This window comes from Ctenopharyngodon idella, chromosome 17, assembly GCF_019924925.1.
Source record: "Ctenopharyngodon idella isolate HZGC_01 chromosome 17, HZGC01, whole genome shotgun sequence".
Lineage (NCBI taxonomy): Eukaryota > Metazoa > Chordata > Actinopteri > Cypriniformes > Xenocyprididae > Ctenopharyngodon > Ctenopharyngodon idella.
In genome coordinates this window covers 22,938,367-22,963,749 of record NC_067236.1, presented here as the reverse complement: position 1 = coordinate 22,963,749, position 25,383 = coordinate 22,938,367, and the positions used below count along the sequence as shown (strand labels likewise).

Genomic DNA, 25,383 nt, shown 5'->3' with positions numbered 1-25,383 from the left:
CAATTACCGTTTTTATATTTTTTATTTAGTGGCGTGAACAAGCTTCCGTATTGTACAAGCTTAAGAAGTATCCCAGTCTCAGAAACAAGTGGATGGTTTATTTTAATGGTGTCCTGCACTGCGACAGAGGATTATATGTTTGTTCAAAGCATGAGTGTTCGCAAAGAAACTTTTGTTGAAAGATGAAGCAGCAACTGTATTGGATCTGACAGCAGCTGCATCACAAACTGCAGTAAATGATTTCATAATGCTTTGTCTGTAGATTACAGTTTTATATGGATAATGTTTTCAAAAAACGTACTCAAGTGCAATAGCGATACTGTTTCCTATACAATGACATTAGCCAATCGTAACAGTGGCCATTTACAGACAAGCCTTAAAGGAGCGCCCCTTAAAAACTGATCATTTTAGACAGAGGGTCAGAGCGAAGGTTCAAAATAATCACTTTTCCACATATATGTTTGGTTTTGGGTGTGTGTGTGTGTAAAAAAAATATTATAAGAGAACCTCAAGGAACTAATAATAAAAAAAAATCCATGTCATGACCCCTTTAAGAACGTCCCCCTCCCCTTTGCATGTAAAATTACAATAATAGCAGGAATCTTGTTAAAATTACCTCAAAATTTTGATTCCTCATGGTATGATTCCTTTAAAACAGCATTACTATTCTGAAACACATGAAAAGGCCTTTTAGCCTGATATACCTTGATAGACAAATCCTCTTCCATCTGGTCTCCAACATTTTTTTTTTAGTTTGATACATATATATGTACTCACAAATCCAAATATCTAAATGCTCCAGCATGCTCTTGCAGTAACATGAGAGAGTTTTTTCCCACTGAAACACAGATGTAGGGGATACTCATCACAGGGAAGGAATAACACGCAAATCAACTGCCATAATTGGTTGCAGACATACGAAGATGGTAAAGACAGAACTATGACAGAGGGCTCACTTTGTCTCTCTCACTTTATAGGTTTGTCTTCTCCTTGGCCTCAACCCTGAGGCCCTCCATATGTTGAAAGGTTACAAAATCCACCAAAATGACCTGTTGAAAGCATTGTCTTGATTTACTTACCCGACTCCTTTAACAAGTCTTTATTTTAATTAAAATATTATTAAGTATTTTTTATGTTTTTTAAATATAAATTAAATTGTAAAATTATCAAATATAAATTATGAAGTACATTCAATTTTTTTTTTTTTTTTTTGTGTGGTGTCAATGATAAAATATTATGCCTGTAAGTAGTCTAAAAGTCTGCGGGCCAGAAGGAAATGTCTTGAAGTCACTGCAAGGTCAGGTATTCTATAACACTGAGCTTTCTGAAGCACCTGTTCTTTCTTGTCTGTTTGAAACATGTGGGTTTATAGCAGGAACTATTCCTCTGCCAAATGTTTGAAACAAAAATGTGAGCCCCGGTAAGTTCCTGTATTTGAGTGCCAAAGGTCACACAAATATAGAATAGAAGTTTTCCAAAAAGTTTGTGTTCCAAGATGCATGTTTCGTCTTCTCACTTCTATAAATAAATAAAACAATCAATCTGGATCTCCTGGACATTTAAAATACGTCTCATAAGCGTAATTGATATTTAAATCCCCTTACGTATCAGATTTCTTAAGTAAAACAGACATAAAAGCATGTTGGGCGGAATACTGCATGTCTGAAGCAACACCAGCCCAGGCTGGTTTTATTCTTAGCCAAGGAGCATGAAGTCAAAACAAGTTCGACTTCCTGCTGGCCTCAGTGCTGGTTTACAAGCCAGACCTCTGTCAAGAGAAAGTCCCCTTTCTCTCTCTCTCTCTCTCTCTCTCTCTCTCTCTCTCTAGCTGAAGTTATCTTAAGGACAGTGAGTATGGGCTGGTACTTTTATCACTTTCTGCAGTGACTCAGAATACTTCCAGCTGCCAGTAATGAATAACTTTCAATAACTTTCTGTCTTACTTTATCTTCTTCACACGCATTAATATCAACACATGAAAAGTCACCCACAAACACATAACTCCTTATATACATGTGAAACTGTGCTCACAACCCGTGATGTTTCTTACATGATGTGGCATATTATTGAAGATATATTCAACAACAATAAAACATGGGAACTCAGGAATTTGACTGTATTTTTTATCAAATAAAAGCAGCCTTGGTAAGCAAAGGAGACTTCTTAAAAAAAGGATCTTATCAACCCCAAACTTTTGAATGGTAGTGTATGTCATACAAATGGTTGTCCTTGACTGGGGATCTACCCAGTCTCCTGCTCAAAGACATTCAGAAATATCCAAACACACACCCCTGTACCCCGTTAACCCCTCAGCTCATTCTCCCTGTGTTCTAGAAGGATGCGGGTGTTGATTTATGGACCATGTCCAATCGGTTGAAATCCCCCCTTCTCCTCGCTGCAAGCCAAAGGGTCGCCGGGACATTTGCTAGGTAGCAGGCCAAGGAAAACATTTCGCGGTGTGCAGCCCCTGATTCACCAGCTAAGCAAAACTGGTAGGAGGAATTCAGGCTTGTTGTCAAAGGCCAGTGTATTCAGAAGCCAGAACCTTTCAGTCTAATTACAGACCCGCGTTACACACAGACTGCAGCAGGTGACAGTGAAACACTAGACAGTGCATCTCCTTGGCAGCGCTGGGAATTCATTGCTTCCAAACCTATTCGGAGTGCTGAAAGAAGACAAACTGTTGCTCAATTACAGGATTAAGGCGAAGGAATGTTTAATAAGAGCATAAATATATTCTGACGTTGATTTAAAACAGCCACGATGGTCTTTGGCATGTTTAAATCGCTGAAAGGCACTTCGCACAGTTTACCTCAGTCTGCATTATGCTAAGCGAAATGTATCACAGCTGTTTTGGCTTTATTTGTTATGCTAATATTTCAGTTCAGTGACCTCCGTATAGCTAACTTGATGATTATTAGCTGCAGAAAAAGTTGTCTGTAGCCTCCGTAAGGCGCAAACAAGCCATCCGAAGGCCACCACGGGTTTGAGATTTAGAGAAGGATTTAAAGGGGTTTGTGGGTGTGCGTGGGCTGCAGCTGTCCTGAAACAGGAGAAGTCTATGTTGAGACACTAGCGTCCATGTTTATGTTAGGACGGCTGCAGGTGGGCCACTCCAGCGGTCACGCATAACTTCACATCACATGGAGTTTCATTTAAACCTCTCAGGGTCAAGCAGTCAACAAAGCCTTCCCATAATCCATTGTGTTGATTCTAACATATGATATGATATTTGTCATTTAAAGGGGACCTATTATGCAAAATTCACTTTTACATAGTGTTTGAACATGTTGGCAGTGTGTGCACAACCACCCAATAATGATAAACATCCAACAACTCCTCTTTTTTAATCCCCAAAAAAACATAAGCAGTGTCTCAGAACAACCGTTTGCAGATTCTACCTTTTTTGACGTCACAAATGCTTAGGCCCCGCCCACGACTGCTGACGGACTCTGTAGGCATCATTGTCCGACTCCGGTTCAAACTGAACACCGCTACTGACAGTTTCTGACATTTTCAGTGCGTGAGATTGTCCTGTTTTGTTGTTGTCGGTATGCAAGAGCATGAGCCCTTGAAGCTCCGCCCTCTTTATGAAAGTAGACTGGGAACAGCAGGTCATTTGCATTTAAAGGGACACACACAAAAAACTGTGCGTTCTTGCTCACCCCCCAAAAGTGGCAATTTTAACATGCTTTAAAAATGATATGTGGGGTAATTTGAGCTAAAACTTCACATACACACTCTGGGGACATCAGAGACTTATTTTACATCTTGTAAAAATAGGTCCCTTTTAAGATGCAATGATATTGCTAATAACAGAGGCAAAATCTTTTTTGGAGTAGCAAAGTGCCAAATTTACCTGTCAAAAGGCTAGATCTATAGAGCTCTGATTAAACCACATTGCTAATATGATTTAAGACTGCAGACCTTTGAATTGAGTGTGACGCATGCTATTCAGACAGCACTCAGTGTGTGAGAGGACTATTAAATTAAACCATTAAGCTGCTATGTGTTTTAATAGACATTTCAAAGAGGGTGAATTTATGAACACAGAGTGCCAATATTGTATCTTATATAGCAGTGATTCTCAAAATGATTTAATAGGAGGCAAAATGCAAATAATACAAAGCTAAGATGGCAACATTCTCTGAGAAAAAAAAACAAACAAACAAACAAAAAACTTCCCATATTGGTTGTCATCAATTCTGCACGACCATATTCTACATCCCTTAATCCTACCCAATACCTAAACTTAAAGTCCCCCTGTAGTCAATAATTTTATCCCTTAAAACTCATCTTTGATCAACAAAATTACATATTTAAACGTTTTTTTTTTTCTTGAAAAAAATCGTCATGCCTTAAAATAGCTTGAATGTAAGTGTACAATCTTGCCTCATTAATATATGCAGTATCATGAATATGCAAATTAGCCCCGCCTCCACTCACTCACACCAGTTTTCACTGAAGTTTTAAGGAGAAAATACTCAGCAATGGTGTTGAATTTTCACATGGTTTGTCTTAAAACACATTAAAAACACCACGTAGACATATAAACAACATTACAAACTTGATTTTCACCATAGGGGGACTTTCACAACTATCTTACTAACTATTAATAAGCAGTAATTTAGAGTTTATTGAGGCAAAAGTCGTAGTTAGTAGTTAGAATAGTTAGAATTGGACCCTAAACTAAAGTGTGACCATTACATAGGCTAAACTACCAAGCTTATCAGCTAGAAGTTTATTAAGCTAGTATGCTGAACATATACACTAGCTTGCAAACATAAGCTAATAATAATAAAAAAAAGTTATATACTATAAATGTAACAATTTATAATTTCTCTGAATTATTGGCTGCCAAGAGCATTCATATTCTTGTACTGTCTGTGCTGATGTAGAATCTACAAACCCAGGAAGCAAAACAAAGTCACACACTTTCTCTAGGCAGACCGGCACAGAAACTTTGAATGCTGGATGTTTGCAACTGGGGGGAAAAAAAAGGAAAAAAAAAAAGTCTTATAGAAAGTCAGATGCACAGCACGAAAGGAGTGTTGTGAACTTTGCTCTGCACTTCTCAAAATGAGCCGCACTGAATTCTCCTGTGCCGGTCTGTCCAAAGGGAGGCACAGGGAGAAAACCCTATTAAATTTAGGGGCGCACACTTCTCAAACTGACAGCCCGTGCTGAGACAGCAGAGGGACAGAAAAAAGAAAAGAGAGAGAGAGAAAGCAGAAAACATCCCCCACTCTCAGACATGTCACCCATGTCAGGTCCATGTCAAGGTAGCCTGGGAGGGAAAAGAGGCAATGGCTTTTTCAGTAGAGCCAGGTCAACACAAAGAGCACCTAATGATGTGTCCAGATACAGGTTGGCAGCGATGGACAGACAGTGTGTCCTCCGTTGAGAATTAATTCAGAAAACAGTCAAGAGGCTGGAGGGATGAATAACGCTCGTCGTCTCCCTTTTCAGCCCGAGTTTGGCTTTTTAAAAGCAATAAAAGTCAGTTCGCGCCAATTCTGGACTGACAAGCTGCTATTAATGGATGAAGGTTAAAGTAGAACATTAATGTCATTATATGATAATGAATGGGGAATTATAAGCCCGTGATTTGTCAGGTTGTGTTTGGAAATGGATGAATATTTCAGGTAGCGTGTGTAGTCGGATTCCCTCCAGGCATGGGTAATGGGCAGATGTGCTGGATATGATGTCAGCAGAGACTGCATTAGACTGCCGAGGAAGCCAGTGACTGACATAAGGAAGACAGTTCGAGACACACGCTTCACAGAAGCTGGAGAAAAAACAAAAGCAGGAATCCCCACCTACTTCACCGACTGTTTTCTAGTTCCGTCCATGACATTTGACCTCACGTGCACACACTAATACACGCAGATTCTCTCATGCGACACTGATTCTTCTCATGCACGCCAATAAAAAGCCAAGTGTACGTCAGATTTCAAAGAATTTCCCTCTCAGTCCGGTTTTAAGAAATATTGACTTTTCCAGCAGTCGGTACCAGTCAAGTGAGTTCGTCATTGACTTCTTAAGGAGAAAGCAACTGAAGCCTCTGCCTTTTTCTGACATGGTTGGACTGATTTTGACTGATCTTTTAATCTTAGCAACAGGGCTCAGTGAAAGAATTAATTGGACAGAAATTGAAGGATTGTGCACGCTAGGGGTAGCTTTATCCAGAGTAATGCTGGGAAATTGGAATGTGACTCATCTGTTTTAAATTGCTCACTGACTTCAAAGGTGCATCAGTACAGTCAAAGTTTGAAGGTAGAGAGGGATTGGCATTATCATAGAGAAAGAAAGGATGGGAGTTTAAATATAGAAAGCTCTCAAAAACTATAAACCCTCAATAGATTTATTATTTTTTCAAGTTTGATATCATATCATATATATGTTAGCAGGCTAATGCAGCTAATGGTATGCTAAGCTTGCACTCTGAGCAATTATCTTGCAAAACCAATGCTAACAAAAAAATAAGAACAAGATATACAAAGTTATGTTAAGACATTAACATTGTCATATCCATTACCATGCCAAATCCTCTGAGATGTCATGACAGAAATTCATAATCTAATACATTGGTTATATTGTATTGTTAATAGTATATACTAATTTAACAGACACTAATTGTCATTGTAATAGTTTAGACAACATACATTGTAAAGCAATTTTGTAGGATTTCTAATCAGGTACTAAATAGAGTACCCATTAAAAGTTTTTTTTTTTTTTTTTTCACCCTGCTTTGGGGTTCTAGATGAACTTGATTCAACCGAATTGATCATGACTGCATCCAGCATCGCCACCTATACCCTTCACTAATATAGTCCACTGAATGAGGGAAACAAAACAAGTGAATGAATTCAGACTGAGTGCGTCGAAGTCCTGCAGACGCCATCTTCTGGTGAGATGCGGGACACGACACTCACAGTGAATGGGTATTCAAGGCTAGTCGTTGGGCTGTTTACACGACACCATTTTCAACTAAAAATGGAAAACTTTTTATGCGTTTTGGCTGTTCATTTACATGACAACGGCATTTTGGGGGTCTGAAAACAAAAACTTTTGAAAACGAGTTTCAGTTGAGACCGATCTGTGAAAACGGTGACGGCATGCACATGCGTATTACGTGTTTACTCTATAGGCATGCGCGTTTGACGTGAGTGCTCTGTAAAAGAATATTTGCGTATGTGCGCAGGCCTGTAGTCTTTCTTTACGAAGTGACATCGCCACCTACTGACCTGGCATGCACAATACAGCATTTTTAGTTGTTTCTATGGGTTCGTGTGAACGGGGATCATTTTGACAGCGTTGTCTTCTATAAAAGGAAGAAATTTTGTTTGTTTGTTTTTTTACATTGTTGTCATGTAAATGTACCCACTGAGTGTACATTGGTTGTACAATTGTTATTGAGGTGCATTATGGATGCATTATGATGCATTATGATGATTTCGGACACAACCCATGACACTGATCCCTACCTAGCCAACATTTTTACGGTGGGGCCAATGTAGGCACAATATGGGCAGGAGGTATGGGCCCTACATGGGTTTTGTCCATGGGTTCGTTGTCAGCCTATTTCTGAATAAGTTCCAGTATGGGCTAACTGAGATAGGATCGACAAGGATACCCATGGACAAATCCATTTAGGGCCCATACTTGGACTTATTCAAACAGGGGCCAAAATGAAGCACATGAACAAACCTATACCTTATATATATATATATATATATATATATATATATATATATATATATATATACACACACACAAAATTATACTGAAGGATGGACCTGAGCCATATAGGCAGGATATGGGCTTGAGGTATAAGTATAATATATATATATATATATATATATATACCTCAAGCCCATATCCTGCCTATATGGCTCAGATCCATCCTTCAGTACAATTTTGTGGGATTTTTCACCCACTTTGTCATCCACCAGGTGAACACTTGTAAAATATAACAGTGTACATTTCTGGGCTTGGCTCAGACACAGAGTATGCACTGAGACCAATTTGTGTTTGTGGATTTTAATGATTCTATTTACAGAGCTAAGTGGCTAGGTCACCACACTACAAACTCATCCATTTCTCTCTTTGATGCGAGCACAGCAACACTATCTAGCTATTAAACTTCACCTTGAAACACCCTTACACTGTGCAATCAGGATTATTTGGGGTTACCAAGAGTGTCATGTAGAAAATAGTGCATTTGTTCAAAACAAAGGCATTCTGGGTTTCGCTCTCAGACTGTGCAACAGCGTAGAGAATGCCTTTGGCACTCAACAAATGTAGCAAGTGGCGCATCGTTGCATTGAGTTACCGTTTGGAATGTGTGATATGCACGCTTGTCTTATGAGCAAGAATTCGTGAGAATAAATAAGCCACTGAAACAGGCTACAAACACACACGTGTGTGGGAAAACAAGGAGGATATGAAGTAATTCAACCAGCTACTGAATATCAAAGATTGAAAATGCTGGTATCTAACTCAGAAGCTCAACACAGAGATGGCATGTAAGGCAAGGGCCTGTTAATGTGGGGCTGAAACCCAAACAAACAATCCAGACACATTTCCTGCTGCAAGAGGGGGAAGGTAGCTGTTTGCGCAAAGTGCTTACAGAGGGATCTCGATGAAAAGGTTAACGTTAAATCCGCAGACAGGTTGGGAGAAGTTTCCCTGCTCTGGTCTTCTCTCTCTTTCTCTCAGTTAAGATGAAAGGAAACTGATTCTAAATCAGTAAAGAAAAGGGCAAAGAGGAACTAGATGGGTTGAAGGTATACTTGTTTTTTGTGAAACAGAGGTATGCTGCTTCCTTGGGAACTTCCTGATGTAAAGAGAGGGGCCAGGGGCATTATTATTCCAGAACTCATCCTGCACCAGATGTCTTGCTTTTTTTAGGTCCTGGAGGAGTGGCGTCTGACCCATGCTAACCTCTGGTCTAATGAAGGAATGACTTTGCTTGGATGTAGCTAAAAGTAAACTGCAGTGTGTGAAAACTATGACTCACAAATTAACATGATAAATTAATCTTCTGGATTATGTTTAGCTCCTCGGCAGCATAAACACTGTGGCTGGAGACTCTTTATGCTGACATGACACAATGAAGAAAATGAATAAAGGTAATTAAAAGAAAACCTTACAGTAAGTGTTTTTAGGCGAGAATGTAGTTGTCTAGACCAGAAATATGTGACTCATATTTAATCATAGTGCCTATTTTACAATTTGTTTAGCCGTTTTCTGAGATGCGAGCTCCAGGTCGTCAGCGGCCATTCAGAGCTCGTGTACCCGCCGAGAACAGCTTCATCTCGGCCAGTGCTTCTGGGATTTGCCGCTATCTCTTATAGTGGTTAAACATGAGATATAATTCATTTTGGGTACATAAAATGGGCAATTTTTGGTCTTATTAATCTATTATTTGTTCCTGAGCAAATCAAATTGGGCTATATAATAAATTTAATATATGTATATATATATATTAATAACAAAGTAATACCATTGAGACCCTCAAAACTGTCAAGATTAAAGTCTCTTAAAATGTCAAAGGATATGTATGAATTAATAATTCTTAATATTTATATAAAAAATGCATTGAAAAATATATTTTTAAATCTTTTTTTAAAAAAAATTATGATTAATATATGATGCGAGCTTTTACTTTTTACATCTCATGACATTTTCATCATTAAATTAAAACTTTTCTTGAAAATGGTACGTTTTTCAAAACCACATGAAACCAACATGAATACAAAGAGCACTTTTCTGAGAACCTGGCACATGTAAATAGATTTTTAAAAGATCCAAAAAGATTTTCCTTTTCTTTTCCATGGACACTCTTAATCCTCACTGAAACAGAAGCATCTTTGGATCCCCAAACGCATAAAATGCACCACACATCTCTGGAGATGAATTGGCCTTCATCTCAGAACAAACAATCCCTTCAATTTGCATTCTACTGAGCCGTGTCCGTTCTGAATAAATTGCTGCACATTTATGGATGTTATACTGAAATTCAAAGCTTGTTTGCTGTTCTTAATATGATTTCGGATAAACATTATATGAATATGAAGACAAATTAAATCATGAATATTTACTTTTGCTAATGTTTTTTCTCCATCAACGCAGTTAATGGATGTACAAACATCTGCAGAAATGAGAAAACTCTGCATTAGTCAGTGTGTTGCATTGCTTTGCAATACACTACATGAAAATCTACGACCAGATGGTAGTTAGCAGCTAATGCACCCAGTAATCAAATAAAAGAATCCAATACTCATTTTCCACTTTATGAAGACTTAAAAACAAATAGAGTTATTCAATTGTTTTTCAAACTGCAATTTGCTGGATCGAAATGAAACAGTTAGTCTGGCTGAAGATTAGATCCATTTTCCATGTAAGGGGTGTGTATCCTCAACATTTAATGGCAAATGAAAGCATTACATATGCATTTGCTTGAAAAATGATGACATTAATGGCCATCTGGCTCTGTATGTATCAATCTCAAACTTGGCTTTGAAACTCACCTTAATTGCTAAATATGTGCTACCAAATGGCTGCGAGTTATATTGATATGTAGCGCAGATAGAAGCACAGAAAAGGTGGGGAGTGATGGGAACATGCCAGTTTACAAATGCAGCAATACCTGATGAATACATACATCAAAGTATAAGGATTGCGAGCGCAAAAATGAATCATCTCACGTCGGCCTCCAAAATATTCATCTGGATATTATGAGAACGTATGGCGTCGTTACTCAAATGTCAAACGTAGGCAGGCGCGTTGTACGTCAAGTATGTACGCATGTGCCAGTGTGTCTTCATATCTACCGGTCTTTGCATATGACACCCCAACATAAAATAGTAACGAGAGCCATTTGATTCATCATGTTCTCCTACCTGGACAGAATAACGCCAGACATAAACCACCTTATTTGCCATAAAATACCCCCCACTAAATGGTTTTACACCATGGTCTTTACTTGTTTCTGTCTCAATATCACCTATGATCACTTAATCTGTGCTTGATTTTACGACCCATACATAGAGGATGGTGGGCAGACCACAACAACATCTCTCCACTCTTTTTCTCCACCCACCTTTCCCTCTTTAGATCTGCCTTTGGCACTTTACCAGATTACTTCTGACAGGCTGACTGACTCGAGGTGAGCCTCGGTGATGACAGACAATAGCCTTTATCAGTGACTTGCACACACTGCAAGGCTGCTGTTCTGAAGATTAGGTACTGTGATCCTGATTTCCCCCCAAACCATGACTGATGCTTTTGAATATTTCTTTTTTTTATTTTTATTATTTTTTTTTTTTTATTCAAGAGGTCAAGGTTTAACTGGTTAGCCTTTAGCCTCTGCAGGTCTTTTGGATCTGCATCTTTTTCCTCTAACACCTATTTAAAAGTATAACGTGCATCCTGCCTAAATAATTTGTTTTTGCTAGCAACATATTGATCCAGGCTCTTTGGAAAAACATGCCTGTGGCGACATTTCTGCAAAATTATATTACATTGCTTCTTGCACATTTTGCAACACTTTCAAAGTGAAACGTCCAGTGATTGGTGCTTCGGTACCAAGTCGGTACTGAAATTGAAAAATTTGTGATTTTTAAACACCTCTGTGATTCTCTTGAAAGAAATTCAAAGGAAGGGAGGGGTAGAGAGTCTGATTCACTTTGACATTAGAGGGACATGCGGTGTATGGTTTTCCTGTCTAATATTGCCAGGTTTGAAACACAACCTTGGATTGATGATATTAATGCCCGCTCTTCTGAAAACAAATTTATATTTCAAAAATCTGATGACCTTCGACATATGTAAGTGCTCAACAGATATGTCTGTTTTCGGCTACAATGATCAACGCTTCAAAAACATTTTGTAAATAGATGTCTTTAATGCTCTTCACCAAGAGCTTACACAGATACACATGGGAGCGTTTGAACACAAAAACTCTTTTAAATGTCAAACATAACAGCATTAAACACTAACAGGTCTTTCCCTTCACTAAAAACAAATATATTAACAGTTAAATTCAACATTTATTCTCCATATCCAGTCCTATACTGTAATGATGGGTCGAATGCGTGAGGATCCATTTGCAGCTTGTTTATTAAAAGTACTTACAGAGTAGACAGGGCAAAGGCAGAGACACAAACAGGGACAGGCAATGGTCGAGGCAGGCGGCAGACAAGCAGAGTAAAGTCACAGGCAATGGTCAGGGCAGGCGGCAAACAAACACAGTCCAATAAACAGTCCAAGGGCAACAGAAATACAATCCACAAGAAAACGCTCAGAAGTGATCACCGGGGCAAATCAAGACTTCGCAATGAGGTGGTGTGTGTGTGAGTCCTTTATAGTCCAGGTAGTGTGCTAGGCTGTATGTGGCAGCTGGTGATTGGTGTGGAGTGTGCATGTGATTGGCAAGGAGGATTATGGGAAATGGAGTCCAGGAACTGACAGGAACAGACAGTGATCGTGACATAACGCCCCCCTTCCGGAAGGCGCGTCCTCGCGGCGTAAATGGCACAGATAGGGAGGGGGGGTGGGTACATTGGAGACCTGTTGGCAGACGGGAACGGGGTCTCCAATGCAGGTCCAGGAACTCGGGCAGCCATGGCGGGTCAGGTGCCACGGGCGGCCACGGCGGGTCAGGTGCCACGGGCGGCCACGGCGGGTCAGGTGCCATGGGCGGCCACGGCGGGTCAGGTGCCACGGGCGGCCACGGCGGGTCAGGTGCCACGGATAGCCATGGCGGGTCAGGTTCCAAGGGCAGCCACGGCGGGTCAGGTTCCACAGACAGCCACGGCGGGTCAGGTGGCTTGGGCGACCACGGCGGGTCAGGTGGCTTGGGCGACCACGGCGGGTCAGGTGGCTTGGGCGACCACGGCGGGTCAGGTGGCTTGGGCGACCACGGCGGGTCAGGTGGCTTGGGCGACCACGGCAGGTCAGGTGGCTTGGGCACCCACGGCAGGTCAGGTGGCTTGGGCAGCCACGGCGGGTCAGGTGCCACGGGCAGCCACGGCGGGTCAGGTGCCACGGGCAGCCACGGCGGGTCAGGTGCCACGGGCAGCCACGGCGGGTCAGGTGGCTTAGGCGGCCACGGTAGGTCAGGTAGCTTGGGCGCCCACGGCAGGTCAGGGTCCGTAGCCGGCCACAGCAGTTCACAGGCGGTTGAAGACCGTGGGCGTGTAAGGTCCCCACCCGCAAGCTCAAGCAATTCGGAGGCCGCTGATGATCGCGGCCGTGCAGGGTCCCCACCCACAAGCTCCCCACCCTCAGGTATATGGCCCCCCCCCAAAAAGTTCTTGGGGAATTCAACGGAGGCCGTGGCGGTTTCGTGGGTAAGGAGCTCGGGTGGCGCCGGCAGGGCGAGGAGCTCGGGTGGCGCCGGCAGGGCGAGGAGCTCGGGTGGCGCCGGCAGGGCGAGGAGCTCGGCGACGGCCTCCGTGGCCGTATCAGGAAGAGCGGGCTGCTCTGGGACGGCAGCGGACCGCTCTGGGACGGCCTCCGGGCTTACAACGGGCTCTGGGACGGCCTCCGGGCCTACAGCGGGCTCTGGGACGGCCTCCGGGCCTACAGCGGGCTCTGGGAAGGCCTCCGGGCCTTGAGGGATGGAGGAAGCCTTCTTCCTCCTCCTCCTCCGTTTACATGGTTGAGGCGGTGGCTCTATGCCTACCTCCTCTGAGGGCGCTGCAGCGGGCTCACGGGTTGGAGCGGACTCACTGGCTGGAACGACCCCTATGTTCCCAGACACTGGCGGGGCGGCCATCTTGCCCGTGGGCACTGGCAAAGCGGCCATCTTGTCCATAGCATCCAGAGAATTTGAGTGCGTGGCAACCGGCGAGCTTGAGTGCGTGGCAACCGGCGAGCTTGAGTGCGTGGCAACCGGCGAGCTTGAGTGCGTGGCAACCGGCGAGCTTGAGTGCGTGGCAACCGGCGAGCTTGAGTGCGTGGCAACCGGCGAGCTTGAGTGCGTGGCAACCGGCGAGCTTGAGTGCGTGGCAACCGGCGAGCTTGAGTGCGTGGCAACCGGCGAGCTTGAGTGCGTGGCAACCGGCGAGCTTGAGTGCGTGGCAACCGGCGAGCTTGAGTGCGTGGCAACCGGCGAGCTTGAGGGCGTAGCGGCCAGCGGGCTTGAGTGCGAAGCGGCCGGCGGAGGCTTAGGAATGCCAGCCGCTCGTGCTGAAGTCAGCGGTGGATCAGCCACACTGGAACGCAACCCACTCCGCTCCCAAACAGATCCAGAGACGTGATGTAATGATGTTGTGGCCGCCATTTTGTGAATGCTCTCTTTAGAGGCAGCCATTACATGGGGGAACGAGGTGTCGCGTTCCTCCGCGACACCCACAGTAAACAGTGAACCAACAGTAAGCAGAGCAAAGTCCAGAAATTCCACGAACGACCCTCGGGGACCATTAATAAGTAAGTAGTCCTTCAATGGTTCGTTTAATCCATAGCCAAAGAAGTCAATGAGGGCACAGTCAGGCAGGTCAGATAAATAGGCAATGTCTAGAAACTTCTGAATGTGGTCCTCGAGTGTAGAATTACCTTGCCGAAGGCGGACGAGACGTATTGCTGGGTCCATGCTGGGGCTGGAAGCGCTCGTAGAAGCTGCTGGATCGTTTGATGGCGAAGTCTTCTGTAATGATGGGTCGAATGCGTGAGGATCCATTTGCAGCTTGTTTATTAAAAGTACTTACAGAGTAGACAGGGCAAAGGCAGAGACACAAACAGGGACAGGCAATGGTCGAGGCAGGCGGCAGACAAGCAGAGTAAAGTCACAGGCAATGGTCAGGGCAGGCGGCAAACAAACACAGTCCAATAAACAGTCCAAGGGCAACAGAAATACAATCCACAAGAAAACGCTCAGAAGTGATCACCGGGGCAAATCAAGACTTCGCAATGAGGTGGTGTGTGTGTGAGTCCTTTATAGTCCAGGTAGTGTGCTAGGCTGTATGTGGCAGCTGGTGATTGGTGTGGAGTGTGCATGTGATTGGCAAGGAGGATTATGGGAAATGGAGTCCAGGAACTGACAGGAACAGACAGTGATCGTGACATATACAAAGCATGCTGGGAACTAGAAATCCACTGCCTAATTTCTGAAGTTATCAAGACAATTTCATTAAGTTACTAAAACTCAACATTATTATGTCAACAGAACTCAACAAATTAATATTTGAACCGGCGCTAGACATTATTTATTGACCATTATTATTTATAGACCATTATTATTAACTGCTCAACAAAACAAAATTAAAGAGTTATCCCGGACGAGCCCCCAATTTGTGTTATGAACCCCTATTTAAATTAGCCAGAAAGGGGAACGCAACATAAAGGAGGACATGTGAATCCAAAATACAATGCAAAAAAACAAAAAAACAAACAAACAAACAAACAAACAAACAAAAAAATATAGATAGATAGATACATAGATAGATAGATAGATAGATAGATAGCAAAACGAAACATAACACAAATGAAGCATGCATCAAAACAAGAAAGAAAAACAAAAATGTTCCTAAAAAAACTAACGAAAGATAATAAACACAAACAAAAAAACGTAACTCCAAAATATAAAAGGAAACAAAAATGTATAAACCAAAATTAAGAAAGAAAAATAAGGGTAATAAAGCTTGTTTGCTGATGGATCTCCTTCCCTTGCCATGCTCCAATTCAGCATCCTTAATATAGTTAATCAATACTCATGCCATGAGACACAGGTGCACAGGGGCGGACCTAAACTATCAGACTCATCCGAGAGAAAGATAAGCAGAGACATGACGTCACATGCAGTAGAACACACACTCAAGGCATAGGCTGTAACACAACTTAAAAGGTTTAATTAAAACAACAAATTTGAATTTTTAACTTGTAACAATGCATTTATTTAAGTTGTGGTAACAGGTCCCCTGAATTAATTTTTAGAGTGCAAAACATAGTATTGGGCAAGGAACCAAGCATGAAATTGACTTTTTCTCTGTTTGCTTTCTTTGATGTCACAGCCCAGGATAGTCAAGTGTGCTAGCTATCTGCTATTGAGATGAATGGGAATGCTAATGGCTAGCTTACTCCAGGTGTTACAGTCCTCACAAAAACCCACAGGGCTGTTTTTAACTGACTCATTTCCTCACTATTAAGTAGTATTTTTAATTGACTATGATCTTTATTGGCTAAGAGATCGGGTAATAGGAAGCAAATGGACAGAGGGGAAAAGAAACTCAAGGGAAGGGAGGGGTAGAGAGTCTGATTCACTTTGACATTACAGGGACATGCATTGCTTCTTGCACATTTTGCAACACTTTCAAAGTGAAACGTCCAGTGATTGGTGCTACGGTACCAAGTCGGTACTGAAATTGAAAAATCTGTGATTCTTAAACACCTCTGTGATTCTCTTGAAAGAAACTCAAGGGAAGGGAGGGGTAGAGAGTCTGATTCACTTTGACATCAGAGGGACATGCGGTGTATGGTTTTCCTGTCTAATATTGCCAGGTTTGAAACACAACATTGGATTGATGATATTAATGCCCGCTCTTCTGAAAACAAATTTACATTTCAAAAATCTGATGACCTTCGACATATGTATGCTTGCTTTTTTAAAGCATCAGCATATTTTGAAAAGTAACATTATTTTGAAGTTACGTTCTGTCAACAACGTTTTCACTATGACAGGTCAAACAGTAATAAGATCTTATGGAAATGCTCGGCAGACAACCTGTCAATGCAAACACAAATAAATACATGAAGCAATGCTTACTGCTAAATAAGAAAAAAACTTGTCTATACAGTAGGAGGTCAACAAAGGAAGTCCAAAATCTGACAATGATGTCAGGTTCAATAAGTAGACTCAGTATAAACCAATAAAAACCCTCAGGGGTGATTAAATGATGAAATATGCCCAACATAATTTTTAACCCACCTGTACCACAGATGTGAGCTGACAGCTTTAGAGACATATTCACAATGCCATCCCATGTCCTGGGGTTTCATTGGGAATTCATTTCTAGGAATAACATCAGGCAAGTTTCTGTAGTGCGCACAGAGCGTTCGGGTACGAGTCCCGTAAAACACATGTAGTATTTTATGTGAGTGTGGTGTCAGACCTGTTTATAAAGATGAGATGAAGTAAGTAGTATGTGGTTGATCGGTCCCACTTTATATTAGGTGGCCTTAACTACTATGTACTTAAATATAAAAAAGTATAATGTACTTATTGTGTTAATATTGTACTGCAATACAATTTTGCAAAACGACCAAAACTCATCTTAATACCAGGTGTAAACAGGGCCAAAGTAAACTAGCTGAAACTCCATCTTTGTTATTGAGCTACTTAAAAGGTCTGGTGTAGATTACACTAGTACGATATTATTGGTGATATATGTACACTTAAAAGGTAAATGAGCAGCTCCATTTACACAGACAAGGACCCTTTTTCTCTCTAAGAGCCTATTTACTCAGATGCTCTGGGTTTAGTTGCCCATTAGCTTTCAAATGAAGATACTAGTGATTTAAACACTGCTCTTAACCTGACAGCTCAGAGCACTGTTCACTTCACAACAAAGCCAAATGGAAGTTCCCAGACAGTTATGAATATTTCAATCAGCATAAGGCTTTAATAATGTCATACCCAAAATCATCAGAGAAGATCTGTGGGCCACAGGGGCTGTCATTCAAGGAAAAAGTGAGGATGTTAGGTCTTCTGTTTGGGGAAAGCACCTGTCAATCATGACTGAAGCAGCAGGAAAGCATCTGGCCTACCCAATCAGGAGAGGTCCCAGCACAGCAGGTCCGGGACCAGGAAGAGGAAAGCCATCTGGAGAGAGGCTGGACTCTGGAAGGGCCACACGTCCCACGGTTGACTCACGACAGATATACTAAGACTTGACGTGATTTAATAAAACGTGTCTAGGCGAAAACTGTCACTCAGACAAAGAGTCACACAACTCTCTAATGAGTGTAAATCCCAACGCTCTAATACACATGTACCATATTTTTGGCATTAACATCAGGACAGATTGGGTAACAGCACATTATTGTTAACTAGTTGCAGTCATCCTTCAACAAAACACACATTTCATCACTGTCTCAACATGTAGCTAAACTGAAACCACACCAGAATCAACCTGAGGAAATCTAACATAAAATGCATTTTTCACACATATATCACTGTTAAAAAATATCCTGTTAAATTTATGGTAAAAAAAGTGCACGCCCGGGAAATTCACTATAAAAATGTTTCAGGTATTACGGAATGGCATATTGATGGCATATATTGTGATATAATGTTAATATGCCAATCTATTTTATACTAAAATCTGCTTTTTACCTTAAAATGTACTGATAAAAGTCAGGTGGTAAAATAGAAAGCCACATGATGATGAATCATAAGAGGCCTGTCGATAAAACACAGCTAATATCTGTAAGACACAAAAACAAAAACACCAAGGGTAACACACATGACACAAAAATAATGCAATAAACATTTACTAAATAACACAAAATCTAACACAAAACAGCCTAATGTACATTACTGATAACAAAAAAATAGAAAATATTTTTTTTTATATTTAATGTACTCATTCAGTATTTGATGTGCCACGCAGGGATTATAAATTATACAGTAATTTATAGTGTTTACTTGCAAAAACCAAAGAATAAATAAATAAATAAACAATAATAATTTAACAGCAAAATTACATATAATGCAATGTTAAACTATTTTGAGTGTTTTACCTTATATGGTAAGATATGGAAGCTTGTTTCCAGCATGAAATGAAAAAAAAAAATTAATTGCGACTTTTTATCTCGCAATTCTGACTTTTTCCTCAGAATTGCGAGTTATAAAGTCAGAATTGCGTGAAATAAAGTCATAATTGTGAGTTTATAGCTCGCAATTCTGACTTTATAACACGCAATTGCGAGTTTAAATCTCACAATTCTAAGAAAAAAGTCAGAATTGTGAGTTATAAAGATATAAATCCACAATTGCGAGTTATAAAGTCAGAATTGTGTGATAAAAACTCGCAATTCTTCCTACCTCGCAATTCTGACTTTTTTCTCGCAATTGCGAATTTTTATCACGCAATTCTGACTTTAAAACTCGCAATTCTGACTTTTTTCTTGCAATTACAAGTTATCATCACACAATTCTGACTTTATAAGTTTAAATCTCGCAATTCTGAGAAAAAAAGTCAGAATTGTGAGATGCAAACTCGCAATTAGGAGAAAAAATAAAAAAGTCGCAATTACCTTTTTAATTTTTTTTATTTAGTGGCGGAAACAAGCTTCTATATATATATATATATATATATATAAACTTACATTTAACCAATTAACATTTATTTTGTTTTTATTGTAGCATTTTCACTGCTGTTTTTACTATAATGTAATATAATATAAAATATCTACAGATTTTTGAACTGAGGACCATACACTACCAGTCAAAAGTTTGGAAACATTACTATTTTTAATGTTTTTGAACGAAGTCACTTATGCTCATTAAGGCTGCATTTATTTCATAATAAATACAGAAAAAACAATAATATTGTGAAATATTACAATTTAAAATTATGGTTATATTTTAATATACTTTAAAATATAATTTATTCCTGTGATGCAAAGCTGAATTTTCAGCATTATTACTCCAGTCTTCAGTGTCACATGATCCTTCAGAAATCATTCTAATATGCTGATTTGATACTCAGTTATTATCAATGTTGAAAACAGTTGTGTTGCTTAATATTTTTTTGGAATCTGTGATACTTTTTTCAGGATTCATTGATGAATAAAAGGTTAAAAAGAACAGCATTTATTCAAAAATATATATCTTTTCCAACAATATAAATCTTTATTATCACTTTTTATCAATTTAACACATCCGTGCTGAATAAAAGTATTAATTTCTTTCAAAAAAAAAAAAAAAAAAAAAAGAAAGAAGAATTACTGACCCCAAACTTTTGAACAGTAGTGTATATCGTTACAAAAGATTTCTATTTTAAATGAATGCTGATATTTTTAAACTTTTTATTCAAGAATCCTGAAAAAGTATCACAGGTTATAAAATAATATTAAGCAGCACAACTGTTTCCATCATTGATAATAAATCAGCATATTAGAATGATTTCTGAAGGATCATGTGACACTGAAGACTGGAGTAATGATGCTGAAAATTCAGCTTTGCACCACAGAAATAAATTATATTTTAAAGTATATTAAAATAGAAAACCATAATTTTAAATTGTAATAATATTTCACAATATTATTGTTTTTTCTGTAATGCAGCCTTAATGAGCATAAGAGACTTTGTTCAAAAACATTAAAAATAGTAATGTTTCCAAACTTTTGACTGGTAGTGTATATCTAGTAATTTATCTATTTTTATGCGTATTTATGGATTGGATTAACACAGTAAGACCAGAAAAGCGCCTTAAGAAAGCAAACAGTCATTGATGGATTTTATGTTGACTTCACGGGATAGAATTGACGACGACAACAAAGTCATTAGGGAGCAAAATTTCTGTAGAAATACGGTCATCAGCGCAAATCTTTGTAGATTAGTGACAAAACTGTTAACTGGTGTGAAAAAAACAAAGAACAAAACGATCAAAGATGTGTTCCAGGAAATCAGAGAGAACGGGAATTTGTGCGCTACATTTACCAAATCATCAACGTGATTAATAGTGGATTACACATCATAAAAATAGAGACCCAATTACTGGCGTAAATTAGAACCCAGCATTACCACCATGCTAATAAGCACTGAACATAATTGCATTTACTGCAGTATAGCCAGGCGAGATAGATAAAGCCCCCCTCTATCTCATTAATCTCTCAATAACGTCCACTGCGTATTTTTGCCATTATCACTATGATTATATATAGTGGCTGCACTGAAAAGAAAGAACTGAGTACTCTCGCTGCTGTATCTCTGAGCTCGAGGAAGGGTTTTCTCTGGCCCTTGTAGAGAGCATAAAACAGATAATTACCAACTCTAAAAAATGTCTCTTTTGTGCAGCGGGCTGAAAGGAGAAACTCTCCAAGCTTTGAGAAGATAAAGCCCAAAACAAAAGCAGGCCTGAATGGTCGCAGGATTAGCTTTAATAGCAGTAATTACCAGTAGGGAAAGCAGTCGAGCTCTCTGGCCATCGCACAAGGCTGGAGGTGAGTGATGTCTAGGGGGTTGGATGCATGAATCGAGGCCTCTCCTGGCTATCCGACCAGCTGCCTGACTGTCTGCCTCCCTCCCTCCATATTCATTTGTAAAACACTTGGGCGAACCATCCACCAAGGCCCTATTTGCCACTAAAAGCTGCTATCTCCTCTCAGACCCAATAATGGGTCATGCATAGAAAAGGAGGGTCCTCCATCCCAGTTGCTTCTTGAATTACAATCTAGGGTTGATGGTGATGATGAGAGAGGCCTTTAAATTACAGCAACACGGGCAGCTCGCCTCCGCCACTATAGGACACTCAAGCCACACGGGGTGTCCAAATGAAATACAATTATCCCTATTGGCATGATAAAAAGAGGTAGCGGGGGTGTTGTTGTTTAGAGACAAGAGAGACTGTGCGCAGCTTTAGCCTACAGAGTACTTGGAAAGAAACTTAAATGGTGGATTAATAAAAGAGCCCACCGCCCTTGAATAAGAGCGTTAATGTCTGACCCATGATCGGTGCCTGAAGCTCCACGGGACGTCTCTTGTATGGCAGCTGCACCTTTATGAATTGGAACTGGAAGCGTGGTGATTGGTTGCTTACATTGAAATGAATTTGTCAGCCATTAGCTACAATCGTTCTGAAGGATGGACAATGCAACACGGCTGCATACAACCAGCAAACAGTGTGTTATTTTTGATTCAGATCTAAAATTCTATGACAAATATGTGCATTTGAGAACAAATTAAAGCCCCTGCTTCAAATTAACTGGGTCTGCAGAAACGCTTGCTTCCTGTCCTGATTATTGCAACAGGCTCTACAGGGCACTTTCCATGAGCAAGGAAGAAAATAAAGCCGGAAATGATCTTCATTAAAAGGCACGATTCAACTGTTCAGCAAAAGATGATGCTTAACCTTAATATTTTTAAGGATATTAATATTTTCAATTCATTTTATATGAGGTCTGAATTTTTGCAACCCTGTTATTGTTTTTTTCAGATGTATCTAAATATTATTTAGCCCTGATTCATGTGATTTTGTTATGTTGTAAATTCTATAGAGGGCAACAGTGCCCGCCCCATTTTTCAGCGGTGCTCTTTCCAGAAGTATTTTTTTTTCCCACAGGAATTTTTTAAAAAATCAGTTAAAGAGTTATAAGCCATGAACCAAGCCAGTCACCTATGAGGTGAATGCCAACATTACAATCTTTGATTTGAAGCAAAAACTTTTAGAAAATTGGACAAAAAGACAAAGGTATAAGACTGTGTACTTAATGGCTTTAGTGAGGGAAAGAACTACAATCCCATGAAGCATTGTGAACACCATATTTGAATTAAAAGTGATGGAGAACTATAAAACTTCTCAATTACAAATGTTGATTTTATTTATAAAGACAATATATTTTAAAGGGGACCTATAATGCCCCTTTTACAAGATATAATATAAGTCTCTGATGTCCACAGAACGTGTCTGTGAAGTTTCAGCTCAAAATACCCCACAGATCATTTATTATAGCTTGTCAAATTTGCCCCTATTTGTGTACGAGTAAAAACATGCCGTTTTTGTGCGTGTCCCTTTAAATGCAAATGAGCTGCTGCCCCAGAAGAGGGCGGAGCTTTAACAGCTCACGCTTCGGTTGCTCAACAACAACAAAGCTGGAGAATCTCACGCAGCCAAAATGAGGATTGTCAGTAACGGTGTTCAGCCTTACATTGTTCAAACCGGAGTCGACACTGATGGAGAGACTCAGGAAGAAGTTACAACTTTTAGAATGAAACTGGACGTTTCTGAATGGTTAGTGGATAAATTTATGTAGTTGCTGTGGAGTTGATTCAACTCATCGACTTACATGTGCCGTCATGTTAATCTTTTGTGCAAATCCAGCGTTGAATTGACCCTCGTTTGTGAAGCAGTCCGGTGTAAAATGACGGCATGGCAACAACACTCTACTACAACAACTTGTCCTCTTCTCTAAAGCAGCTCAACATGGCCTCACCCCCTTTGTTGCGTGTTCTCGGGGGCGGGGTACATTTTAAGATTAGTGATGTCACCAACCCGGGAAGAAGCTCGTTGTAGTCCCTACCAGCCGTTTGTTGTAGTCCTTAAAAAGCGATTTTTGAAAAAGAAAATATCTTCCTTTGCATTGAACTTTGAGCGTCGTAACTCTGCAGATGTTGTTTATGCTCAAACAGCAACATTACACACTAACTAAAGTTAAAAAAGTGAAATCATAATCAACCACCCCTTTAAGTTTATTGCACAATGTGCATATATATATATATACAAACATTTCAGTATTTTGAAAGCATAGAGAGATCAACTGGATTACGTCATTCGCAGTGCTTGATGGGAGTGGGAGGAGCTAACGAGCTATTTTGGCACATGTTGCTTTTTCGACTCTCTGATTTTCTGTACAGCATCATGGGTAATGTAGTTTTTCACCAGGAATTCCACTGTTAAACGATTATTTTAAAAAATAAACTGAAATAAATTTGGCTGACAGCTTCAGCAGAAGCAAATACCATGGATTAACAACTTCACAGTAGGGCTGTCTTTAAAGGTTTAGAAGTTATTGTTCAAAATCAATTTCCATATGGAGAAAATGTAAATTATGAAATCTGACTGTTGCATCTATACATAAAATCTTTTTATTATTTTAAACCTAAACTTAGATTTAGGATCAACTAATAAACTTTTATTTCCCATAAATTAAATCAATTCGTTTTTTTAAAAAATGATGACGATGATGATGATTATTATCATTATAATTTACATTGCTTCTTACAATATTTTGTGAAACAAGGTTGAACGCTTGAGTCAACATGACAATATGTGTAAAAAAAGAATGATTTACTTGTGTTCTTGGATAAGAAACAGATGTTTATTGTGTTTAAAACTAACAATGTTTCATGTGAGGTTAATATTATGTTGGATAACAGTTTTCAAATATATGTATACAACAAAAATGATCAAATTTGTGCCTCTAATACTATAAAAAAGTAATAGGATAGTAAAAGCATATTGCCATTCAAGAAAAGTGCAAAGGGGGCTGTTTCACTCGTTTCTGTTTGGCCTGCTAGGCTGCTGACACCAGGAAAACAAACAATGTTTCTCTCCACTGGCCTCTGTTCACTGGTTACAAGTGCAATATAAAATCTAGTTTAGGTTTTTACTGTGTGTCTTCAAAGCTTTACACAAACTGTCACCACATTGCATTTCTGACCTCCATGAAGCCTCCATAGCCTTCATTATACCAGGCCTCATAGATCCTAAAACCAATTTCTTCTGTCCACCACACATTCTGTTTCTGGCTAACGCTTCTGCTTGGATCCTCACGGCTATATGGAATAGTGAAATCAGAGCTTACAGCATCTTCACAGCCTGACAATGTGTTTGTGTGAGTCGAATCAAGTGCCTGACACATGTTTGATCTGTGATGTCATAATGCATTTATCCCCTCTTTTCCTCTTTCCTTAAAGACACTTGTGGTTATGATCTAGTGTTCACTTCAAGCGTTCTTCAGCAGATGAAAGCTGAACTCTGTCAGCTTGTTTGCATAAGCCGCACAAGAGTCACCACAATAAATATGAGACCAAAGCGAAGGCACATTTCTGGGTCTCAGTGACACACACATACGCTCTGTAAAAAACACTGTACACTGTGTCATACTACTTGAATAGTCACATGCTGGAGTGTGCAGTCACAGAGTTAAATGCAGGCAATGTTTCCTCAGCTGAATACAAAAATAATAAAAAATAAAATAAAATAATAAAATAAAAGATAAAATAAGATAAATAAAATAAGAAAACAGAAATGAAATAATAAAATTAAAAAATAAATAAAATAAAATAAAATAAAATAAAATAAAATAAAATTGAATGAATGAATGAATGAATGAATGAATGAATGAAATTATAATAAAATTATTCTTTACTCAAATCAAGCCCTCAAAACAAAAAAGTTCCCCAGTCCTGCATGTCCAGTGACTTGGCACACTCATTTTACTCATCATAAATTACCTTCTCTACACATCGCGTCCATTCTAGTGAGCTCAGTGGGGCCTCCTAGACTCTCAACCAGCAATTAAGTCTTGAATAGGAGTTATCGTGTGCCGTGACCTCCCATGACCCACTCATTGAAAAACCACTGCATTCTCTCTCCATTGAGCCTGTCTTTAGTATTCAAGGCACTGGCCACTGATTTGAACAGTACTATC

General features: G+C 39.8%; 1 protein-coding gene across 1 annotated transcript in view; it reads right to left on the bottom strand.

Moving 5' to 3' along the window:
• The window catches only part of LOC127498114 (uncharacterized), a 29,530-nt gene extending 13,473 nt beyond the window's left edge, over window positions 1-16,057 (bottom strand). Inside the window, exon 1 of the mRNA XM_051867098.1 lies at window positions 12,142-16,057. Within this exon, the coding sequence (XP_051723058.1) occupies window positions 12,308-14,689 (2,382 nt within the window). The 5' untranslated portion in view covers window positions 14,690-16,057 and the 3' untranslated portion in view covers window positions 12,142-12,307. The remainder of the gene's footprint in view (window positions 1-12,141) is intronic.
• Window positions 16,058-25,383: the final 9,326 nt, after the last annotated feature.